This window comes from Ammospiza caudacuta, chromosome 5, assembly GCF_027887145.1.
Source record: "Ammospiza caudacuta isolate bAmmCau1 chromosome 5, bAmmCau1.pri, whole genome shotgun sequence".
NCBI classification, from domain to species: Eukaryota; Metazoa; Chordata; class Aves; order Passeriformes; family Passerellidae; genus Ammospiza; species Ammospiza caudacuta.
The window spans coordinates 31914136-31936671 of record NC_080597.1 but is presented as its reverse complement, the minus strand read 5'-3'; the positions used below and the strand labels follow the sequence as shown (position 1 = coordinate 31936671).

The window sequence follows — 22536 nt, the reverse complement described above, 5'->3', positions numbered from 1 at the left end:
CGCATCACTTCCCGCCCGCCGCCCCCGGCCGCGCCCAGCGCCGCCCCTGCGGGTCGGAAGTGAGCCGAGCTCCGGCCGCCCCCGCCCCGCCGCCGAGGCTGCCGCCGTCACTATGGAGTAGTCGCGGCCGGACGGGGTCTGAGCGAGAGACGGAACCGGCGTGACAGGCGGCCCGCCGGGCCCACAGGGCGACGGGCGGCCGGGCGCTGCGCCGGCAGTTTCCGCGGGCTCAGGTGAGAGGCCGCGGCCCGGGTCGACAGCGGCTGCCCGCGGCCTGGTGGCGCTGCGCGGGGCGGGCAGGGCCGGCCGGCTCCGCGGGGCCGGTGCTCTCGGGTGCCCGGCGCTGAGGGCTGGAGGGGAAGGGCCGCCCCGGAGGCTCGATCGCCGCGCGGGGAGCGCTGAGCTGCCCGAGCCGGCGGATCGCGGGTCACCTGCCGCCTGTGGCCGCCCCCGGCGCGCTGCTGCCGGCTGCCCCGCGGAGCAGGAGCGCAGCACCGGCCCTGCGGCGCGGAGCGGTGCGAGTCCGCTCTCACTGGAAATAACAGTAAATACTTCATCCCGGAGGACTGGCCCGCAGCAGGCTGACCGGGGTTTGTGCAGCGCACAGGCTGGTTTCACCTGTCACCAGGCGACAGACGGAACCTTGTTCATGGATCTCGTTCCGTGGGATTTTGGTAGGGATTCAGCTGAAGCTCAGTACCGAAATGGTACATGAAAGTTAAGAAATTGACGTGCGGCGAGGGCAGCCTTGTCCAGTGCTTCATTGCATTTGACCCTCTCGATGATTTTGTAACAAATGCAAAAGCCTGGTTGTGCTTCAAAAATGCTGGGGTTTTGTCATTTTATTTGCTGTGACTCAGTTGTTCCAGCACTTACTTCTGTGGATTGATCCTGGCTTGGGGCAGGGGGATAGGATGCGGCGGGGCAGCACGAAGTAGCTGTGCACCAGCCTGCAGGTCTGGGTTCCCAAAGGGGGATCCCAGCTTGTTGTAGTACTGTGGTACTACTGTGCAGTGTGCACTCACAGCCGTACATCAGATGAAGCTGTGAATTAGTTTGAGGTTAAACTGCTGCGTTTGCATTATGCAGGGTTTTTTTTTTTATGAGTGAGAATTGAAAAATGGTGGACAGTCTTTGTTTTGGACTTCAACAGCCAGTATTTCAACATTTTGAAAGTTCTGCCTGCTTTCTGAGTGCAATGTTGGTTGTTGCTTACTACCTTACTAAATCATTGTTCTCATCATGCTGCCGTATGATTGCTGATGCACATCAGTATAAAAACCATTACTGATTGTGAGGGGCATTCATGAAAAAACATATTGAACATTCAGAATTTTTTAGGATTAGTTCCAGGTTTTGCAGACTCAGGATCAGTAGCATTGATATTACTCATGAAATTCAAACAGGAAGAGTTCTTTAACATTTATTGCATGTCCTGTGTGGCTTGTACAGACACTGTTATGCTTCAGATTTTGCATTTGTCTCATTTATTACCTTTTAACTTGAAATGCAAGTTTCATTGTGGGTGACTGACTTGATTGCCACTTGGTTATTATTATTTTTTAAAAATACTAGACCAGTCTTAACTGAACAAACAAGTTTTCCTACAGTTGAGAACTAGACTTCTGTATTTCAGATGTGGTTAACTTGTCATGGTTTGTGGTATTGGAGATACTATCCAAACGAGATGTTTTTGGTGGGGTATGGATTTTCCAGGTACCTTGTTCCTGTTGACATATATACGTTTTTTTCCTGAAGTTGGTGATAGCAATTGTTTTTATAAAGCAAAATCTATTATTTTAGCTTATATTCAGATGTTGATAAGAGGATTTCTACAAATTTACAGTTAGGTAGATGTAAGCTTTAAACCTCATCTGCTGATTGAGAAATAAGTTGCTTGGTACTGCTTGCTCAGAAGCTAAATTAAACAATAGTTTGCCTACTGTCAGGCTGGAGGGGAGCAGGTTGGACAGGGTCTACCAGGCTTGAATTTTAAATTCTGGCACTTCAGATACTGGAATGCTGTTGACATTCTCACCTAGTGGCTTTTTCAGGCTATTCACTGCAGTTTGTCTGTCACCCACAGCAGAGGACACTTCTGATTTAATGAATAATACCCCAGTTTCCCACTATCTCTGTAGAGAAAGTTTCCTTTCAGATTTACACAAAGGAATTTGAACATGCATCCACATACATTTTCTTAATAATATTTCTGCAGTTAATTTTGCAAAGTGTTTTAGAGTCCTAACAAGATGGTGTTGCATTGATGCTAGAGAAGATTTGATGGCTGGGAGCGAACAAAACAATGGAAAAAGCACGAGATCTAAATCCAAGTAAATTAGATTTGGGATTATCTTAAACTCGTTAGGATTGATTTTATAGTCTTTTAGCATATAGAGTTTGTCCACAGAATAGCTGCTGAATAAAATTGCTGAGAGCTGGAAATGCCTATAGATCCTTTTCAGAATAATCCATGATCCTTGTTTGTGCCTATTTATTAGATTGATAAAAAGTTTCTTCATACAGGGATATTAGCCAGTGTCTTTATAAAAGTTTGGTGTAGGGCCGCACATTTAGGACTTGCATGTGTTTTTCCATATCATGAATCATAAAGTAAAATTAATTTCTTGTAATAATAAAATTTCAAATACTGAAATAAAATTACTTAATAAAGGAATTCTGTGTTTCCATAACTATTTCAAGGTGTGTTCTCAACAAAACACTAACTATATACCAAACAAGTTTGTAGTTATTCTTAAGATTGTCTTGTTGATTTCAGACACAGCCTCTCATATCTGAAGGGTCAAGATAGAGCAGCAGAGCTGTTCTACGTGCAGTGCTGCACTAAGATTTCCTTGGGGCTTGGCTAATACTGTTACACACAATTGCACTGGAGGGAGTTGTCCCATAATGCACGGAACTTTTTAAACAGTTTTGTTTAGTATGTTTATTCCCTCTTTTACATTTACAGACCTCTATTACAGGTCTGTCTTTGCAATTACAACCTAATCAGATTATTTGTCCTGGTTTGTAGTGGAATCAAATCTATAGTACCAGGGAGAGAAGGAGTGCATGTCCAGGTAACTTCAGTGTGGTTGATTTTGGTTAAGTTTGACTGAAGGATACAGATGTTTTTACATCTTACTTGAAAGAGAGACTGAAGAAATATCCCCAAGTGTTGCTTTTGAATATACTACACAACACTGATCCCAGGAAATAATTTCTTCTTGCATTCTCTTTTTCTTTGCTCACACAGATAAGGAAGCTGGATGTCTATATCTTTTTTTTTTTCTGCTCTTTCTTTGCTGCCTTCATTCTTTCTTGTGTATACATTATCAGAGAAACAATAGCATAAATGGCTTTAGAACTTGTATCTGGCAGAATAGGCAAGTCAGATTTATTAAGAAAATATAGAAAACTCTGAAAGTCCACACTACAGGAGAAGATTAAGTAAATTGGAAGCTGCCATAGTCTTTTAGCTCTAAAATTTGAAAGGTGATGTGAAAAAAGCTTCCTTGCACAATTTTGGTAAAGCATAAAAAGATACTTTCTTGTTTCCTTCCCATGCACTTAAGTATTAAGCTCGTTAATCGTTGGATCATACAAATGGTAATGTCAACAGTCTGATGGGCAAAATACTGAATTTTGAGCTTGTATTTTGAAAAGCACTGCATAGGAAAGAATATTTCTGTTTTTTACTTGCTGTCTATATAGTACACTTCCATTATTTTGCTGGCCTGGGATCTTAAACAATCCTTCACCTCAGACAAATGAGTAATTCTGTGAGCACTGGAATTAAAGGAGTCTGTGTTCCTTCAGATTTGTTTTTCTGTTTGATGGATACTAATACACAGAGTGTGAAACTTTCCTGTCGGGAGATAGTTTACAAATCCTTTGCATTATTTGATTACAGTTTCCAATAAATGCTTGAATTGAGAAGACTGTGAAACCTTTGTTTTCTTATCTTTGTAGGATAAGCCTTTGGTGCAAACTGAAACCATGGAGTCCATGCTGAACAAGCTGAAGAGCACTGTCACAAAGGTGACGGCTGATGTCACCAGTGCAGTCATGGGAAATCCCGTCACCAGGGAATTCGATGTCGGGCGACACATTGCCAGTGGAGGTAATGGTCTTGCTTGGAAGATATTCCATGGAACTAAAAAATCAACAAAGCAGGTGAGTTATCAACTAAAGACCTCTGTTTATAAGCATTAGATGACAGATTGATTGGTAGCAGTTGGTAAGTGGCAGTTACAGTCTGACTGGACAGACTCATGTTAAGGGTAGTGAAATGACACAAAAAACTCAGTGCTATTTAAGTACTTTGTTCTCAGACATGTAAGTATTACTTGCTTTAAGTCTTTTGTCGGAGAAAGAAGTGGTTCTACATTCATAGCATACAATTTTGAACCAAGATCAAGAATTCATCCAAGTTAAAAGTGACCTGACAATAAGTTTACTTTACCATGGATTGGTTCCCCATTTTGTTGCAGCTGGAGCTTTTATTTTGGTAACAATTCTGAATTTTTACAGTTTAGAATAACCATGAAGTATGTCGTCATTTGTTGTCAGCAACCCACACTGTAGTTTTTTGCTCAGCTACCGTACAGAAATTGAGAACTTAGAAATGTTAAATTATGAGATACTGTAACAGGAAGGCATGGGATATAGGAGGAGGTTGTGAAGGAAGTCATGCTTTCGTGTGCTGCTTTCAGATCAGTATTGTTCCTTTTTAGTTTCCTTAAAGTATTAGGGTTTAGAGCACCAATACTCAAGCATTTGACTCATTTGAAATTACATGTATAAATTAATATAGGACTGTGACTTCATAGGAAGGTTTGTAAAAAACAGAGTTTAAGAATTATTATTACAGAAAATTATTTTGTTGCACTGGAGAAATGTGAAAAGTCTTTTTTCAAATTCAGGGAGAAAATACAAGTTTCAAAGTGTAAATGAAGTGTTAATAAATTATAGTCTTTAGTTAAAAGTAATGCTAAGAAATGTGAAGTCACTTAGACAATGCAACAGCTTGCTGCAAATACACCAAAAAGAAATGGACACAAAGGAATGTAGTTGGAAAATGTTTATACAATCTGTTAGATCATAGGCAAATAAACAGTAGCAAATAGATATATATAATAGATAGAATAAATAATCTGCAAAGAATGTGTGATCTGATTCTGTGACAGAGTCTGAACAATGTTTAATCAGGTACTTTTGCCATGTTTTCATTTTTTAGCTGGTGCAGAGCTCTGTGTGTCTTTTATTTTCTGATTTTAACCCAACATAGCTGTTCATTTGGGCTTTTTTTTTGGTCTTACTCGGCTATACACAGTAATAACATTAGAAGCATGGTAATTTTGATATATTTTATACAATCTATGGGGCCAGTAAGCATTTGACCTGTAGCAGGTATATATCCTTAAGGTCTAGAGAGTTACAGCAAGTTTCTTTCACTGTATAGTTGACAGAGTATATGTAACTAGTTTCCTGTCAATCACCTTTTTCAAGCCTTGAATGGGTGTTCTGATCAACAATTTTACAGAGTTTTAGTTCAGGTGCTCCATGTGGTCCTGCAATATATCTGTAAACCCTGACTAACATCCGTGCAGTTGCATGCCATCATTAGTAATTAAAAATACAGCAGCAGTTGTACTGCATGGAATTTTAGATGGCTGGTCTTCTGACATGCAGTTCCCATTAAGTATTAATATTACCAGTTAGGTAACACCATGTCAACATTCACTTTGCCATTGCAAAACAAATGGTGCAGCAATACAGGCTTATGGTATGTTGTATTGCAATATATGTTCTTTAACATTTTTTATTTCCCTCCCATGTACCTTCTGAATGTTCTTTGGGCTGGCTGTCATTTTCAAGGTGATAGCAGTCACTTTTGTGAAGTTGCACATATTTGCTGTATTACAAGTGTGTATATCTTAAGTTGAAGCTACAAGGTTTTTTTGCAGTGTGTATTGTAATCAGACAAGTAGGATGTAAGACCTTGTTGTTGTCACTTTACCACAACACAGTAGTTTAAGTCTTATAAGTCTAATAGACTTAATAGTTTAAGTCATTGTAGCCAGATAAAACAACTAAATTTGGAGGTTTTAATGTTACAGCAGTAGATCCCTGAAATCTTTGTTTTCAGGATTATTTTTGTTCCTGTTTTGAGTCAGTGGACAGTTACAAATATTCCATCTCTGGTGACAGTAAATATCTATAACTTTATTCTTCTTTTCCGAGTTCTGCCTGGTTTCTGCCTTGCTCCTTTTCTAGGATTTCTGAATGTTTATCTGTTATTATTTTTTTAATGTACCTTGTCTTTTCTTGCTTACTGTGTAGGTGACTTAGTAACAACCTAACAGAATGTGTGGAAATTACTTACCTGTGTGCATATGTTTGTCTGGTGCTATTTCATAGCTGATCTACTGCTGTTTGTCTGAAAGATTTATGAGTCAGTCTGGTTATATATAGGTGTATAATTTCACAGTATGTATTTCAGCTCATCTTAGATATAACTTAGACTTTATGCACTTACACTTTTTTTTGGCACAATGTGGCACTTGTCCTTCTGCTTAGAAAGTGCAGTCATAAATAGATAGGGTAAGGTCACAAAGCACTTGCCAGCTCAGTTGTAAAGCTAGCAGAAATCAGAAGGTAAGTCCCAACAACAAGGCTACAGACAGTCAAGAGGGTCCTAATGGCCTTGAGTCAGCTGGTTAAGGGTCTGAAGCACAAATTGTGTTCTCCACTGCCAGGTGCGGGGAATTATGAGTTTAAACAAACCATGCAGGATTGCAGCAAGCACCAATAGAACTTACTTAGACCCATCAAAAAATATTCAAACCATAGCTGATTTAAATACTTTCTGATTCTTTTCACTTGTCATCAAACAGAAGTTTTTTCATAAGTGCAGTCTTAGTTTGAAATTTTGTTATTGTTCATGTACTGCTCAGTGCATTTCTTCCATCCCCTGTTATTGCTCTTCTCTGCCTTGTGTAAATGTTTGATCCATCACACATAAAAGCTGGAGCAGGGAGCAGATATGGATAGAGGCAGGAAATAGAGGTAGGAAAAGTGTACTTAGTTGAGTTAGTTACAAGTATTCACCTGCTAAGGGCTTAATGAAAATAGTTAAAAATCAATTTTTGTGTATTGGGCTGAATTTCATATTTTAGATAGCCTATTTCTGAAAGTTTATACGTTTTATTTAATTAATAATGAAGTTGTTCCTGTGAGATTTTAATTAGAGTAAGGATTATAAAATGTACACTAAAAGAGCATTGAGTTCCTCTTGGGACTGCAAACTGTATTTTCATATTATTTTCTACTGCTTTCTAACCTTTATTATTATTCATAATGCTGTTGTAGCAGCATATAAAAGTCTGTTTCATGATGAAAGGTTTTAATTCCTTGTTTTCATCAGTTGATAAATTTCGACATTAACAACTTCCCAGATGCTGATGTAATCTAATTTTTTATTTTATATCGACCTCTGTAATTTCAAAGTTTCATACAGATTTCTTAATTTTCTCCTGCTCTGGTTGCAGAAGTTGGAGAGGATTTCTCTGTTCTTAATGTTTTTGGTTTTTTCACATCTTTAAGCATTACAGAATTCTTAGTGTTTTATCATGTGAATGGTCTGATCAGATTAATAGACTACTGTGACTCCTTTGTCAGATTGTACTGGTTTGGAGCAGAACACTAAGACAGGACTTGATTTAATAAAGCAACACTTGATATATAGTCAGAATATTTTAACTGTTCATAGTAGATATAAATGCTTTGATCTACTTAAAATCAGGCTGATTTCTGACTGTGGATCTGCTGCTTTGTCACTGTGTAGGTAGGGGTTATAGTTTACTCATTACTGTTTATACAATAAAGGAACATTAGTACCTTAATTCAAAATGTCTGTTTCAGGATTTATCTACAGTAAGGTCTTCCATGACTGGGACTAAGAAAGAACAAGTCAGCTTCTTTGTTTGGTTATTGTATTGCTGGGATTGTACTGTTGATTGAAAAACTATATTTGTATATAATTGTGTGTAGGCTTAGATTTTGGCTGTGTTATATACTGAGAGAATTCTGTTGCTTATTTTCAGGAAGTGGCTGTTTTTGTCTTTGATAAGAAGCTAATAGACAAGTACCAAAAATTTGAAAAAGATCAGATTATTGATTCCTTAAAACGAGGTGTTCAACAGCTAACTAGGCTTCGACACCCTAGACTACTTACTGTACAGCATCCTTTAGAAGAGTCCAGGTAAGCTGTAGTAAAGTAGAGAACAGTTACTTTTAATCATTGTTTTGGTAGTGGATGTAAACTGTCTGGAACATTCAATACATACATTTGATCAGATTCAAGTTTAGTGTATTTATTCATATGACAAGGTATTCACCCTATCCCCATATTCCTCGCCCCCCACCACAGAATGTAGTTTGGGTGTGAATCAAATTAATAATCTGTTGCTTGATTTTAGTCCAGTTGCAGCTGTAAGGCTACACATGACCATTACAGCATGAAAATTTGGTGCTTTAATTAATTTTGCTTTCAAAGAATTCTCTTAAAATAGTTTTCTCTCAAAAACTTTTTCATACGTTTTGTTCCGTGTATGACATGTATGTAGTACATGTGAGATTAGAGGTTTTTGATAAATTGTATGTGTTGTAACTAAATATGTGTTGAAAAGGCCTTCAGGTGCCCATCAAGAAAGACAAAATTCAGCATGTTCTTCTAGTGCTTATTTGATTTATGAAAGGTTGGTCACTAGGAACAATAACTGGTTGTCTTACAGATTTATTGTTCAGCTGTAGGGATAACAGCACACTAAAATCTAACATAGAAAATCAAGCTTTTATGTTAAAATAGGAAGCTGATCCTGGTAATACCAAAGAAGATCATGGAGGTTTTAGGGTTTTTTCCCCAAAGAGGAAGGGGGTTGGACTAGATGATTTCCAAAAGTGATCCTATCCTAAGCAGCCTGATAAAGATTCATTCTATAATGTCCTTCCTTTCTGTGTTGACTTTTTCCAAATGCTTTCTAGAAGCTGACAATACTGTAGGAATGCTTCATCTTTGCAATGCCTGCTCTGAGACAGGTTTATTGGATTGCACTTACGTATTCATATCTATCTTTCCTCCAGTGCTAAACACATTTCACATTAACAGGGGCTCAAAGCTGTCATAGCACCTGTGATCTAGGATATCCCTTACAATGGCCAAAAGGAAATCAGGTAGTTGAAGACAGCTCTCAGTACTCTACAACGGTAAATAAACTATTACATGCTGAATGGCCTAGAGTCATCTCAAATTATAGTGTATGCAAGTGAATCCCAGAGTATACCTCTGCCTTCTTCCTAAAATTGTCACAGCTCTCCAGTTGACTCAGCAGCTTTCCCCCTGAACTTTGCCTTTCAGAAGAAAACACCCAGATTGATACCTTTAAGAAAGCTTTGGTGGTGGTCTTGTGAGGTATTTAAACCTTTGGAGTAAAAGTAACAGTGTAGTCACATCAGAGTTGTTTGTGAGTCTTTAGTAATGCCTTACACCTTGCTTCTGCTGTCTTTGTTTCCATACTCAGCACACTCAGCTGCTGGTAGAAACGCCAGAAGCACAAAACCTGTACAGTTGCTGTTACTGGTGTAACAGTTTTTGGAGAAGATTAATAAAATAAAGGTTTATGTAGAATATATGTGTGTCTAACCTTGTGCAAGCATGCTGTAAGATTGCTTTAGGATTTCAGGTCTTTGCAGAGTGTCTGTTCTTGAAGAAATCTCTCATGGGTGTTCTAGCTAGACTGTACCTGATCTTTCTTTTTCTTCCTTTTTTCTTCTTTTGTGTTACCCAAAGTAGCGTACAGTTGTAATGAACTGCTTGCAGGTCACCCATTATATTCCTCCCTTATGATGCAAATAGATACTTGATGCACCTGGAGGGCTGAAGTAGATATGGAAAGAAAGGCCATACCTTTCTGACTCTAGTGTGTAGATAGCTTTTCTACTATTAATAGAATGTTTCTACTAGAAATTATTGGTATCCAACATAGTTATATTAAATATAAATGTACGTATTACATGTAATGATTTAAAACCTCTTAACATGCATTTTTTGAGTAACTCCTTATTTATACAAAATATGTAATATGAGTATGTTTATTTACAAATGGTCTTGAATTACATTAACAGCACTGGAAAGCATTGAAGAAAAGGATAAAAAAACAAATTGTGGGTTTACTCATAATATCATTCCTACCCTTTAAAAACAGTAGTAGTATGAATTGGCCCTTATAATTTACTAGAACATTGCATTTGTTACATTGTTCCCCTGTAGAAAGCATATGTATTTTTAGTTGTCACTTTTTATTTTTAAAATGTTTTTATCTTACTATTCTGACTTTCATGTTGATATTATTCAGGAAACTGTTAAGGCAGCTGCCTTATATGGCAGACATCACCTTCTGCAAAATTCTACTATTTAATTAGATTTACTGCATCCCTCCAATACTGTGCAATACTGTGGCTTGGGCCCTTTTTTTAATTACCTCCTAAAGTAAAAAATAAACAGCCATATTTTTATTCCCTAAAACCAGTAGTAATCAGAGAGTTTGTTATGAAAACCATGGAATAACTGTTCCCTTGGTATTTTCATCTGTGCCTTAACCAGTACTAAATGGATAAGCTCTATGGTAAAGCTGAAGTCAGACTGAAAAGAAAGTACTTTGTCTTTCTATGTTCTCATTTTGAGTTGTGTTTATAACAGAAACAAGTTTTATAACCCTAGCCATATTAATAGAAACATGAAAGGTATGTTATTTTCAGAATGGGAGGGAGGAAACCAAGCAAAAATTTGTGACAGGTTGGCTGACACTTAGCATTCAAAGTATTTTACTTTTCACTTGTTTTTCTTCTAGAGAGGCAGTAGATAAAACTAAAGTCTGGATGGATAGTAAGACGTTTGCATGTTACAGTGGCCTTACTTCAAAGGTCAAGCTTGTTAATAATTGAAATACTAAAAAAATATGTGGTAGTTTCATGCTGAGACATGTCTTCTGATGTTTTTATGGAGTGATCAAAAAGTTAGGCTCTGTCTTCTTGCCTAGAACTTTAGATTAAAAAATGTCTTTGTTACTGTTTTTTTGTTTTCTGTTTTCTGTGTCCATACTGATGCAGTATTTAGTGTTCTCATGAATTAATGATCCTTAAAGCAAGTATGTGTGCTACCATCCATGTAGTGCTTTCTCAAAAGAATCCCTTTAAAACAATTAAGGAGTGAATTGCAATGGCTCTCCAGGGCCTCCACTGCTATGCAGAGCAGTGTGAAGAATGTGGATGTAAAGAATGACTCTCTCTGTGTTGCATGAAGCTTGGGAAATTGATTGGTTTCCAATATATAGGACCAATTCTGAAATTTTGACAGTGTTACAACCAGTCCTTATGTATGGAAGTTTGCTTCTTCTGTTTTCAAAAACAATTGACACAAAAATGCATAAGCAAGACCATTAATTTTTCATGAAGAAAATCAATAAAATAATTAGAGAACAGTCACTTCACATGCAAACTGCTGTTCATATAACAAGTGTATTTGTCTTTGTAGGTCTTCTCTGTCAGTTGTCAAAGTAAAAGAATATTCAGGTGCTCCCTTATATTAATTTAGTTTCTGATCATTGTCTGACCTCATTAAGTACTGCTTCAGTCAGGGATGTGTTGGTTTAAGGCATAGGTAGAAGTCTGATTTTACAAGTTTTAATAGCCATAAGAATTAGTTGATGAATTTGTCCTGGATCAGGACAAGGAAAGCATTATTAAAAAAAAAAAAATTATGAGGCATTGTGTGAATTATTAGTGATTTATATGAATGTTAGAGAATAAAATATCCTAATTCTAGTAATTTTTTAAACTTCAGGCATTTATGTGTTTCTCTTTAGTATAATATTAAAATAATTCAAAACCTGAAATATAATATGGCTTTTGGTAGCACCAGGTGCTTTGGCAATATAGTTGATATTTGTATGGTTCTTTATTTGCAGTCAAGAGATATATTACATTTATGTACAAGAAATTTTTTAATGCATTTCCTATACAGGGATTGCTTGGCATTTTGTACAGAACCAGTCTGTGCAAGTTTAGCTAATGTTCTTGGCAGCTGGGACAACCTACCTTCTCCTTTACCATCAGACATTAAAGAATACAAACTTTATGACGTGGAGACCAAATATGGTTTGCTTCAGGTATGGTACAGGTTGTCTTTATAATTTTTTTCTTCTTTTAATATTAATGATTTTTTTAAATGAAGTCAGTACACTGCCAAAGTTTTGTCTGCCTATATAAATCAAGTAATAGTGAGGTGAGGTAATAGTGCCCTGATCTCTCTAAGTGTAAAAGAGGGTAAACACTAGAAGCTCTAAGGTGCTACACTTTTTTTTATTGTTCTGACATGTAAAATAGAAACTTCAATTAATTTTTATTTAGCATGTAAATGTCTATGCTACAACTGTTTCTGTGAATCTTTCCTTTACGTTCTGTGAAGAACCATTAGCTCCCAAGGGTTTTTTTGGTGAATATATTGACCAGCTTCATAAAGCATTTTTGTTCTTCTGAGATGGTGTGGCCTGAGAGGAGAGGGGAATGCACCACCACACTTATGCTGTGATAGTTAATTAACACTAGTAATCTCACCTGTTGATTACCCATCTGTGTTTAATTTCCTTCATGCATAATTTTTAAGGCATAGACTAAAATATGAAAAAATTGTTTCTTAGTTAACTAAGGAATTTAACTATGACCATAAGAACAGAATTTTGTAAATGTCTTACAGAATGTTTGGGGAAATATTTAACCTGAAATAATGATCTTTTATGAACAGGTTTCTGAAGGTTTGTCATTTTTGCATAGCAGTGTCAAAATGGTCCATGGAAATATTACTCCTGAAAATATAATCTTGAATAAGAGTGGAGCATGGAAAATAATGGGCTTTGATTTTTGTATCCAATCAACAAATCCATCTGAACAGGAGGTAGGAATCTTTATCTGTATCATCATTCAGTTTCACATTCAGGTCTTTGCCTGAAACCAGTTTCATGATTTTGCATTCCAGTACATAGCCATTTATTTAATATTCACCTCTGTATTTTGTTGGCCCGAAGTTAGAACATATGGCACAGGTCTGGATTGAAGTGCTGCATTTGGTAGTCTCAGAAAAAGAGCCTGAGTGAGCTCAGTGGGGTCACAGTAGACTAGTGCTGGTTTCAAACAGAGGCTGGAGCCTGTGCCACTTCTGCTCCCCTTTATGTTGGATGACTTGCAAGCCTAACTTAGTGTGTTCCACTTACTCAGTGCCTGGCTGCTACCTTTGAAAATTAATTCCATCATATCTCATGTTTCCTCATTACAGCAGTGCTTTGATTTTACATTACACTTCCCAGCTCTAATATTCAGATAAAACTGCATCAGGGAATCACTCTAAGCTAGACAGAGAATCTTTACAGTTTTGCCTTACTGTGTTGCTGTTTGATTCATAATTGAATTTGAGTGGCTTAATTATTTTTCGCTGCTTGAATTTCTTTTTGAAAACGGTCTTTAAAAATCCTTGATAAATGTACTTTGTTTTGCTTCTCATACTTCTCTTGTAGCCAAAGTTCCCTTGTAAGGAATGGGATCCAAACTTGCCATCCTTGTGTCTTCCAAATCCTGAGTATCTGGCGCCAGAATATATTCTCTCTGTGAGCTGTGAGACAGCCAGTGATATGTACTCTCTGGGAGCTGTTATGTATGCGGTGTTTAATAAAGGGAAGCCAATTTTTGAGGTCAACAAGCAAGATATTTATAAAAGCTTTAGTAGACAGCTGGACCAGGTATTTGTTCTTTTTATGGTTATTGTTTATTGATTTTCATATTTGAAAAGTTACTACTGTAAAATAGATTTGAATATTGAGAACACTATCAGTGCTCCAACATAAACCATCTGACAATGGTATCTTACCCTGCATACATATAACAAGGAAAAACATCATAGCAAAATATGAGAAATAAAAATATGTTTAGAGGAGGTTACATGTACCAACTTTATAAACTAAAAATTGCATTTTTCACCTAATTTCTCGGTAAACCTGTTGAATGTGGTTTTGTGAAATAATGCTTACCTGTTGGGATGAACAGTATGAAACACCTGGCACCAAATTACCTGTGTAGGACCACTGTAGAGGGCTGGGTTTAGCGTGATTTGATCACTTGACATGGCAGTTGGTGTCCACTTAGCTATCACCATTTCACATTCTTTGTGGACTGTGAGAATTAACAGAGGACAGCATCACAGTTAATTGGATCAGCTAACATGATGTCTGCTCATATGCAGGTTTCCTTTGTTGTAAGTGCTTTGGGTGCCCACTGCCGCACAGTGTGTACTGTGTTTTAATGTGTATAGACAACACCTCAGATAATGACATTTGCCTGTTTAAAATATTGTGTTTGTTCTCTGATAACCTGAACTACAGTGGGAAGTTTTAAAAACAGAGATGGGACCTGAAACAGGTAGGCTCTTGGGAAACAGAGGAGACTGTGAGCAAGAAGAGAGGGATATCAAATGCATGGATAGAGAAACCATCAAGAGAACAAATGTTGTATATTGGAAGTAGTTACATGCAGAGTTTTCTGACTTCATGGTGTTCATGCTTGAATTATTTCCACAGCTGAGCCGTTTAAGCTCCAGTACTCTTGAGAACATACCCGAGGAGGTGCGTGAGCACGTAAAGCTCCTCCTAAACGTAGCTCCAGCAGTCAGACCAGACGCTGATCAAATGACTAAGGTCAGTCCATGGAAAATACAGCAGCCATAGGAAAGAGAGAAATTACTGTTTGATTTCTAGAGCTATTTTGAAGTGTTTTCTGTGAAGCATTTTATTTGAAATGTTAAATATTTTTTAACCATTTAGATGTAATGTTAGTTGATGCCAAAAGTTATCCTTATGCTGACATTTATTTATAGGGAAAAAGTGGGTGCTGAGACAGAATTTAGAAAATTATTCAATTATTCAAAAATTATTCAATGCAACACTGTTTTATTCCTTTCCATTCAATTGGAATCCTTTCAGTGCTATGATTTTATACAATTCAATCTTTAAAATTATATTGGAAGGATTGGAAAGTGAGGAAATGATAAAGGGCAGTAAACATAAAGATTAACTTTTGGCTTATGATTTTTGGTATATTCTTAAGTGTGCAGAATAATAAAGTATATTCAGAAATTGTTCACCCTAACAAAGCAAAATTTAATTGCAAGTAGGATTTAATGTAAGTTTTAATAAGGCAAAACTGTTGCTCCATTTTCCTATATGAAAGTAGCATTGTTCTTCCCTTGTCTTATGCCCCATTTTCTCCAATCTGATAGCTTTTCAGGTTCCTGCTTATAGTTTTGTTTTGCTAAAGGATTTTATTATTTTGCTGTGGTGTAAAAAGATGGTATGGAGAGATAGGAATCAGTGATTTAACTGTTGAAGAAAACAGTGGGTGAAGAAGGGAGAAGGGAGCAGGGGATGGTTTTGTGCACGTATATGCTGAAAGATGGGAGTGAGGGAATTGGTAGATATTTCTTAGGTATCAGCTCAATTTTCTGAAGGACTACAACAAACAAATCTGTGAGGGGTTGTATTAAGCAGTATGGTTTTATAAAGATGTTGAGTCTCTTTTACCACATCTGCACACTGAATTATAGGGTAGAGATATCAGAGTTTCCAGGGTTTCTGGAGTTTCCAGGGGTGGGAGCCCAGATGTAGGTCATCCTGTGTTGTAATATAATGTAATACAATACAATACAGCATAATTATTCCTAGAAGAATATTTATTCAAAGTTTTTATTTTACATTACATTTTTTGTAAGCCCCTTACTGTATATGAAATAATGTTTTAACTTAGATACACGTAACATGCATGAGTTTTGAAAAATGCTAGGAAAATTCTGTCTTAATAATCAACCTGTATCTGAATATTTTACTACTAATGTAAAAATTTAATTTTCTAATTGTTAGTTGCAGACATGTCATTGTAAAGGCTTACTGTCATGCATTGAAAGGGTAGGTAGATGATAATATTTTGGAATAATTGTAGCAGTGTCAGTCTTGTCCCCCTCAAGATCAAAACCTTTTAATCTTATTTTTAGATACCATTCTTCGATGATGTAGGAGCAATGACACTTCAGTATTTTGATTCATTATTTCAAAGGGATAACCTGCAGAAATCACAATTCTTTAAAGGACTACCAAAAGTTCTGCCAAAACTACCTAAGGTATGTCTGAATGATGTCTTGTAATAGCAAGTTTGAAAATATATGAACATCTGTTAGCATTTTGGCACTGGAATGCTGGACATTGTGTAGCATTGTACTATAATAGACTGCCGTGAGACTGTCAGAATAGAGTAGAAGGAAATATAGGGAGATTAGAATCTGCTTATTCTGGAAGTATTCCTCAGCAATCAATAATAGTTTAAGTGGAAAATGGCAAATAGGCCAAATTAGGAACCATCATTTGCATGTCCTGTTGTAGTTCATCCCAGTTTGAAAGGGAGTTGTCTTCTCTCCGCTTAAAGGCTTTCCCTGTGTTTCAGATGCCATCATTGCTCTTTGAAGCCAATTTGCCACATTTTTTTCCTATAAGATTGTTTCAGGTTTTTTCATAGCAAGGCAGTACTTTAATGTTGAATGATGTAAAGCTTCCTTCCCTCAGTAGACTAAGTGCTTTCTTGTGCTGGCAGTGCTCAGAAATCTCAAAGGCAAATGCCTGTCATTACATATTTCTCCTGTGCAGTGTTAAGCAATATGTCTAGACTGGCTCTCTTTCCTTTTTTGGTATACCTTAATTTATATAAGCCATAATGCATATGTGATAGAAAAGTAGTTTAATACATAGTAGAATAACTGAGCTTCTCAACCAGTGCATTAAATTTCTGTATTTTTAGTTCTGTTTTGCACTACACAGTGCAACACTTAGACTCCACAGTCAATACTCTATTATTTTTAATTTAGTAATTTTTTTGGTTGATCAGAAATGGTTGGTGCTTTGAATTTGGAAATAAGTGGCATGTATTTCACCTAACTTTAGACAGCCACTGATTGATCAAATAATCTTTAGGGCATTCTTTTTATATTTTTTTTTCTGTCTTGAAAGTATATTTTATGAGGGAAATGACTACGCCCTTGAACCATATATTTCTTTTTATTAACTTCAAGAGAATTTAAGGATGTCTAACGCTACAGTAGACATCCACAGTTTTAATAGCTGTTTTATCAGCAGAATCCTAGTTAGGGAATGTGTCTGGAGTTTTGCAGGAAGGTATAGTAGGATTATGTGTTTGTTCAGTGAATGATGGGGTTCAGAAACAAAAAATTACTAATTTGGAGGGTTTATAGGGTATTTTTAAGGGTCTTCTTAGGGTATTTTTAAGAAAGCATATGGAGCATGATTATCATAACTCATGTGTGGCTCAAAGTCCTATTTCCTGTACCATTAATTGCTTTTTGTTGATCTTCACAGTTGTTAATTTTGAGTGCAAACAGAAAATTAAACAGAGTAGCACAGTGTAAATTAACTACAGTGTACTCTGCCAATAAGTGATCAGAACTAAAAATTACCTCTCTACGTTTTTGTAAATACCAGGCTAATACAAAATCTGCTGAACTGGCACAATGGTAACTTACTGCAGTGCAGTACATGATTCATACTTGGGGTTTTTTTCCTTTTAGCGTGTTATAATTCAGCGAATTTTGCCTTGCCTGACTTCTGAATTTGTGAATCCGGATATGGTACCCTTTGTCTTGCCTAATGTTCTCTTAATTGCTGAGGAGTGCACCAAAGAAGAATATATCAAACTCATTCTACCTGATCTTGGTCCTGTTTTTAAGCAGCAAGAACCAATCCAGGTATGTTAATATTATTCATATTACAATTTTTGCATTTGTTTTTGTTTTCCCTGAAAAAATGACTAATTCTTCTATTTCCCTTTTCCAGCTTCACACGCATTGCCCAGTCTGCTCTGTAGTTGTCCAGGCAGTCTTGATTCATTCAAAATAGATTTTTCCAGGATATTCTGAAAGCTTCTACTTTTGCTTGTTTATATGAGTTCTGAGGGTATATTGCATTTATAGATGAGATGAGATTTGCAAAAAAGGTTTCATTTACCACTTGGTTTTGGTTGATTGTAGGAGATATATTTCTATGCATGTTAACACATATCTTGGCAATCTGAGCAGGATTGTACAGTGCAGTTTGCATATATTCTACCAGTAGATGAACCTGGGGATTTTTGAGATGGGTTTTTCTTCTATCCAGTTTGCTGACATTGGGATCATGGGGTGGAAAAATTGTAGCATTGACACTCTCTAAGAAGTGCTCTTTAAGAGTAGCATTTGTTTGAGGACTGTGCAAAAATTTGTGAAATTAATTTCATTTTTATTTGGCAAATGTAATGGGTAAGTAAAATATGCTGTTTTCCGTGTTGATTAAATGTATAACATTAGGACATAGTCATTTCTGTAAAGGAGCAAAAATTTGCATCCTTTTGTCATCACCACGATGATTCCTGAGAAATCTGTCATAAAGTAGGGCATTGTGCCTCCACAGATGAGAGACAGGTATGCATTCCTTCTAGCTCACTCCTGTGTGCCATTATTTATCTGCAGAGTACTGAAAGGGCAAGGTAAACATAGCAGACCTTTGATTCCTGGGTTTCAGAAAACCGGACCAGAGAAGTGTCATTACACTGTGGAGGCAGGGAAGGAGGCAGCTGTCTGAGAATACCTCAGGAAATTTGAACGACTTAATGCTGTTTATACTTTGTACTCTGAAGCTTTATGTTAGTTCTTTTGTCTTGAAAAAAGTCAATGTTTAACTAACCAAAAGCCAGTGAACATCTCATTTGTCCTGTGTTATCCTAAAAGGTAAATCTGTGTTCTGTTGCCTTTAACATTAGATTTGTGACATAATCCTTGCTGCAAAAAGTTTGTAGCAAAGTTACATCTGGAGCATAATGGACACAAAAGCTGGTTTGTATTTTGAGACATGAAGGAAGCAAAATACAAACTTGGAGTCAACTCATAAAGACAGGTCTTTGCAAAGCTTTTCTGTGACTATCTAGACACTATTCTTATGCTGGTATTTTTAATGCAAATTACTGCATGGCTTATTCAACTATTATTTCTATGGTCTTTTTAGTATGGCAAAGTTGAAGTAATCTATGTCATGTTTTCAAAGTTAATATATCAGGAATTCTGGAAAAAATTACAGAGGTTCAGAATGCCAGAGGATTGTCACACCTGGAAATCTGTCTTTGTACAAGGCAGAAATGTCTGGTTTCTGTGTGCTTCTAACTCCTGGAGAAGGGCATTCAGGGAAGATGCCAGTGTTTCTTCCAAACACTCTTTCAAGATGTTACAGATTTGTATGAGGGGCCTGTTGCTTGACTTTAGTAGGATATTCAAATTAGGAAATGAATGCATCATAGGAAAGCTGCTGTAATTCAATATGAAGAAGGTCAGGTAGTGTTTACAATGTCTTTTTGTAAGGGAATTCATAATATGAAAATGGAATATATAGATGGACTTATTCTTGTTGTTAGTGTGGAGTAATGTGTGCTGTATGTTAACATCTTGGCTTACTTTGACATAGCTTCCCTGACAAACCCTTAGTTTGTATCTACTGGATTCCATAGGCAGCACAGGATGTGCTGTAAATTCATTTTCTAATTCACTACTCAGAAGTGGTCCCTGACAAGTACTGGGTCCTGCATTAATGAATGATGCATTGTTACTTAGAGTGCAGCTGCTGTTAATTGCTTATTAAATGGTGTGTGTGAATCAGTACCTTCTTAATTTTTACCTAAATAGATAAAAAGTGTCAAATAGAATCCTAGAAGCTTAAACATAGAAACTGTAATTCCACATTACATGGTTAGGGTTGTTAGAGAAGAGCAGGTGTTAAGAGAACACGTAAGGCTTAAAAACCCAAGTTTAGGACAAAGATTATGTATTGAAGAAAACCATAAAATTTAGCTTTAAAACTGGTCTCATCCATTTCACCCTGATTGTCCCAAATATGGGGATATTACATCAGAATCAATGTTCATGGAACAAATGAATGATTTTGTATGTATGTGTGTGCAATTTGGGAAATTATACATTTCCAACAAGAAAACACATATTAGCTGCACTATAAAAATCTATTTTTCTTCTCTGTAAAGAGAAGGTGGAATAAATAAAAGGAGAAAATTTTTAATGGGGTCTTGCTACATTTCTGTTTCTACACTTCAATGCTTCTGTTTATTTGACATAGAAGCATTGATTACCATGTATTTTTAGACAAAAATGTAAGTGTTCCTATAAAATACTTGGCTTTTTGTTATAAATGTGATACTTTTAAACATAATTTATCCATCAATTTATCCAAATAGTTTAACCTATTTTCTGAAAGGAGTTCTGCTATCAATGGATGCTCAGTGTCCCCTCTAGCACCTGTCCAAGTTGTAACATTAATCTTACGAGTTACACAGTGCTCTGTATTTGAGACTGAGCTGGCTCAGTGATTTAGAATACTGTTTAACCTTTAGATGGCTAATCTTAAGCAAGATGCATCCCACTATGCATATGTGCTATTCTAGTTTTAATGCAATGTGAATATTTTATTTGAGGTTTTTTTAATTTTAGGATACACAATTTCCATGTTAAATAGAATAAAGGCTTATTTGTCCATCTAGTAGCCATAATATTGTTTTTATTACGTCCCTATTTTGATTTTAGACACATGAAATACAGCTTATATATGTGGAGTTGTGGTCAAGTGCTTTGAAGACAGAATTTGAGTTACAGTTTTTTGGAAGTTTGGCTTTAGTAACAGTGATGTGTGTATAAAAATTTTCCAGGGATGTATATTAACAAAAGACCATAAAGAGAAACAAGTTCTTGTATTTACAAGTTCTTGTAAGTAGAAACAAGAACTCCTTACTGAGTCATTATAATTTCTTATTTCTTATAAGAATCAGTCTAGAACATGCATATTTTGTTTGATTTGTATTTGCTGGTTTTAAAATGCAATAACATGTCAAAGTGTTTTTTGTCTTCCATGCCTTCAGGCAAGCAACATGGTAAGTGATCATATTTCCTGAGTTATAAGAAAACTTCTCAAGTTTTTTTGATATGATACAACGCATTTTAAATTGTAAATATATCCTTTGCAGTTAAAACTTTTAGCTTCTGAATTGTCTTTCTTTGAATAGATATTGTTAATCTTCCTGCAAAAAATGGACTTGCTTCTAACCAAAACTCCACCGGATGAAATAAAGAACAGCGTTCTGCCGATGGTTTATAGAGCCTTGGAAGCACCTTCAATTCAGATCCAGGTATAGTAGTTGCAGCCTTTATTTAAAACTTTCTTTTTTTCCTCATTCAGCTGACATGCCAACTTTTTGTATACTCATACAAAAAGTTTTGTAAAAACTTGTTTTGTAAAAAAGTGTTTACTTAAAAAAAAAAAAAGATAAAACTGTATAATATGCCCGAATGTTGAAAGAGATGAATGCTTTATTAAAGAATATTTATTTCTATTAAAGTAAAATTTAGTTTCCTTGTTTTCCAGGAAGGTAACCACTTGACTGTTGTTCTAATGCTCTTATCTTAGATTCCTACTAGCCACTATAGCAGGAAGTAGGATATGCATTTATATTTCACTGCCTGTGCAGCAGAAACCATGCAGGCATGCATGCCTGTACCAGTCAGTGAGAGGTGGCTGATTCTGAGCTCCTGCTGGTGAGAACATCTGTGCTGACAGTTACCTCAGGAGACCTGATGTGCTGTAAAGTCATATTAATCTGCATTCTGGTGACATTTTTTATATATCCATGATTTTTTTTTCTCCTTAGCTTTCTCTACCTTTCTAAGGTTCTTCTGGGGATTTTTTTTTAATCATTCAACTGCAATTAACTTCCAGTTACCCAAAAATGTTCAGGAGCGGGAGATAATGAAACAAAATATTTCTGAAAGGTGGTTTTGGTTAATCAGATGTGACTTTGCCTTTGCAAAGCCTTTGTAATATTAGGGACAAAGGTTTTTGTTTCTATATATCTGTCATGAGTTTCTTTCTGCATCAGTACTTTGGTTACTGACGTATTTACTTACAACATATACTTAGTATTACTGTCTCTTTTTTTTAAGATTGGTCTGAAATTATGTGTTTATTTTTTTTCTGTTGCTAAAGGATGGTTAGTCCTGACATGATATTTTATCATTCAGTCTATCATTTTACTGCGGTATTATTGATAATGTATTGATATGATTTATCAAATTATAAATCAAGAGATTGGTAAGATTGGTGAGAGATTGGTAAGAGATTGGTAGTTTGGTGTAGTAATAGCTGGGTTTTATCTAAAGGAGCCTCATGAAAATGCAAGATATTCTTGCTGTTTAAATATTATGAATTTATGAATGCTCTTTTTTCTAAAATCCATTTTTGAAGATTCTGTATACATGCCATGATGCTTTATTATTATAGCTATTTT

General features: G+C 36.3%; 1 protein-coding gene across 2 annotated transcripts in view; it reads left to right on the top strand.

Moving 5' to 3' along the window:
- Positions 1-83: 83 nt before the first annotated feature.
- SCYL2 (SCY1 like pseudokinase 2) overlaps positions 84-22536 on the top strand; it is a 34413-nt gene continuing 11960 nt past the window's right edge. Inside the window, exons 1-10 of one of the 2 annotated variants that reach the window (XM_058805163.1) lie at positions 84-233; positions 3973-4176; positions 8109-8266; positions 12086-12230; positions 12866-13015; positions 13632-13853; positions 14688-14804; positions 16154-16279; positions 17735-17911; positions 21259-21381. In XM_058805163.1, coding sequence (XP_058661146.1) covers positions 4000-4176; positions 8109-8266; positions 12086-12230; positions 12866-13015; positions 13632-13853; positions 14688-14804; positions 16154-16279; positions 17735-17911; positions 21259-21381 — 1395 coding nt within the window. In that variant the 5' untranslated portion in view covers positions 84-233; positions 3973-3999. Of the gene's footprint in view, positions 234-3972; positions 4177-8108; positions 8267-12085; positions 12231-12865; positions 13016-13631; positions 13854-14687; positions 14805-16153; positions 16280-17734; positions 17912-21258; positions 21382-22536 lie in introns of those variants that run through there. The other variant, XM_058805164.1, reaches the window with a different exon arrangement.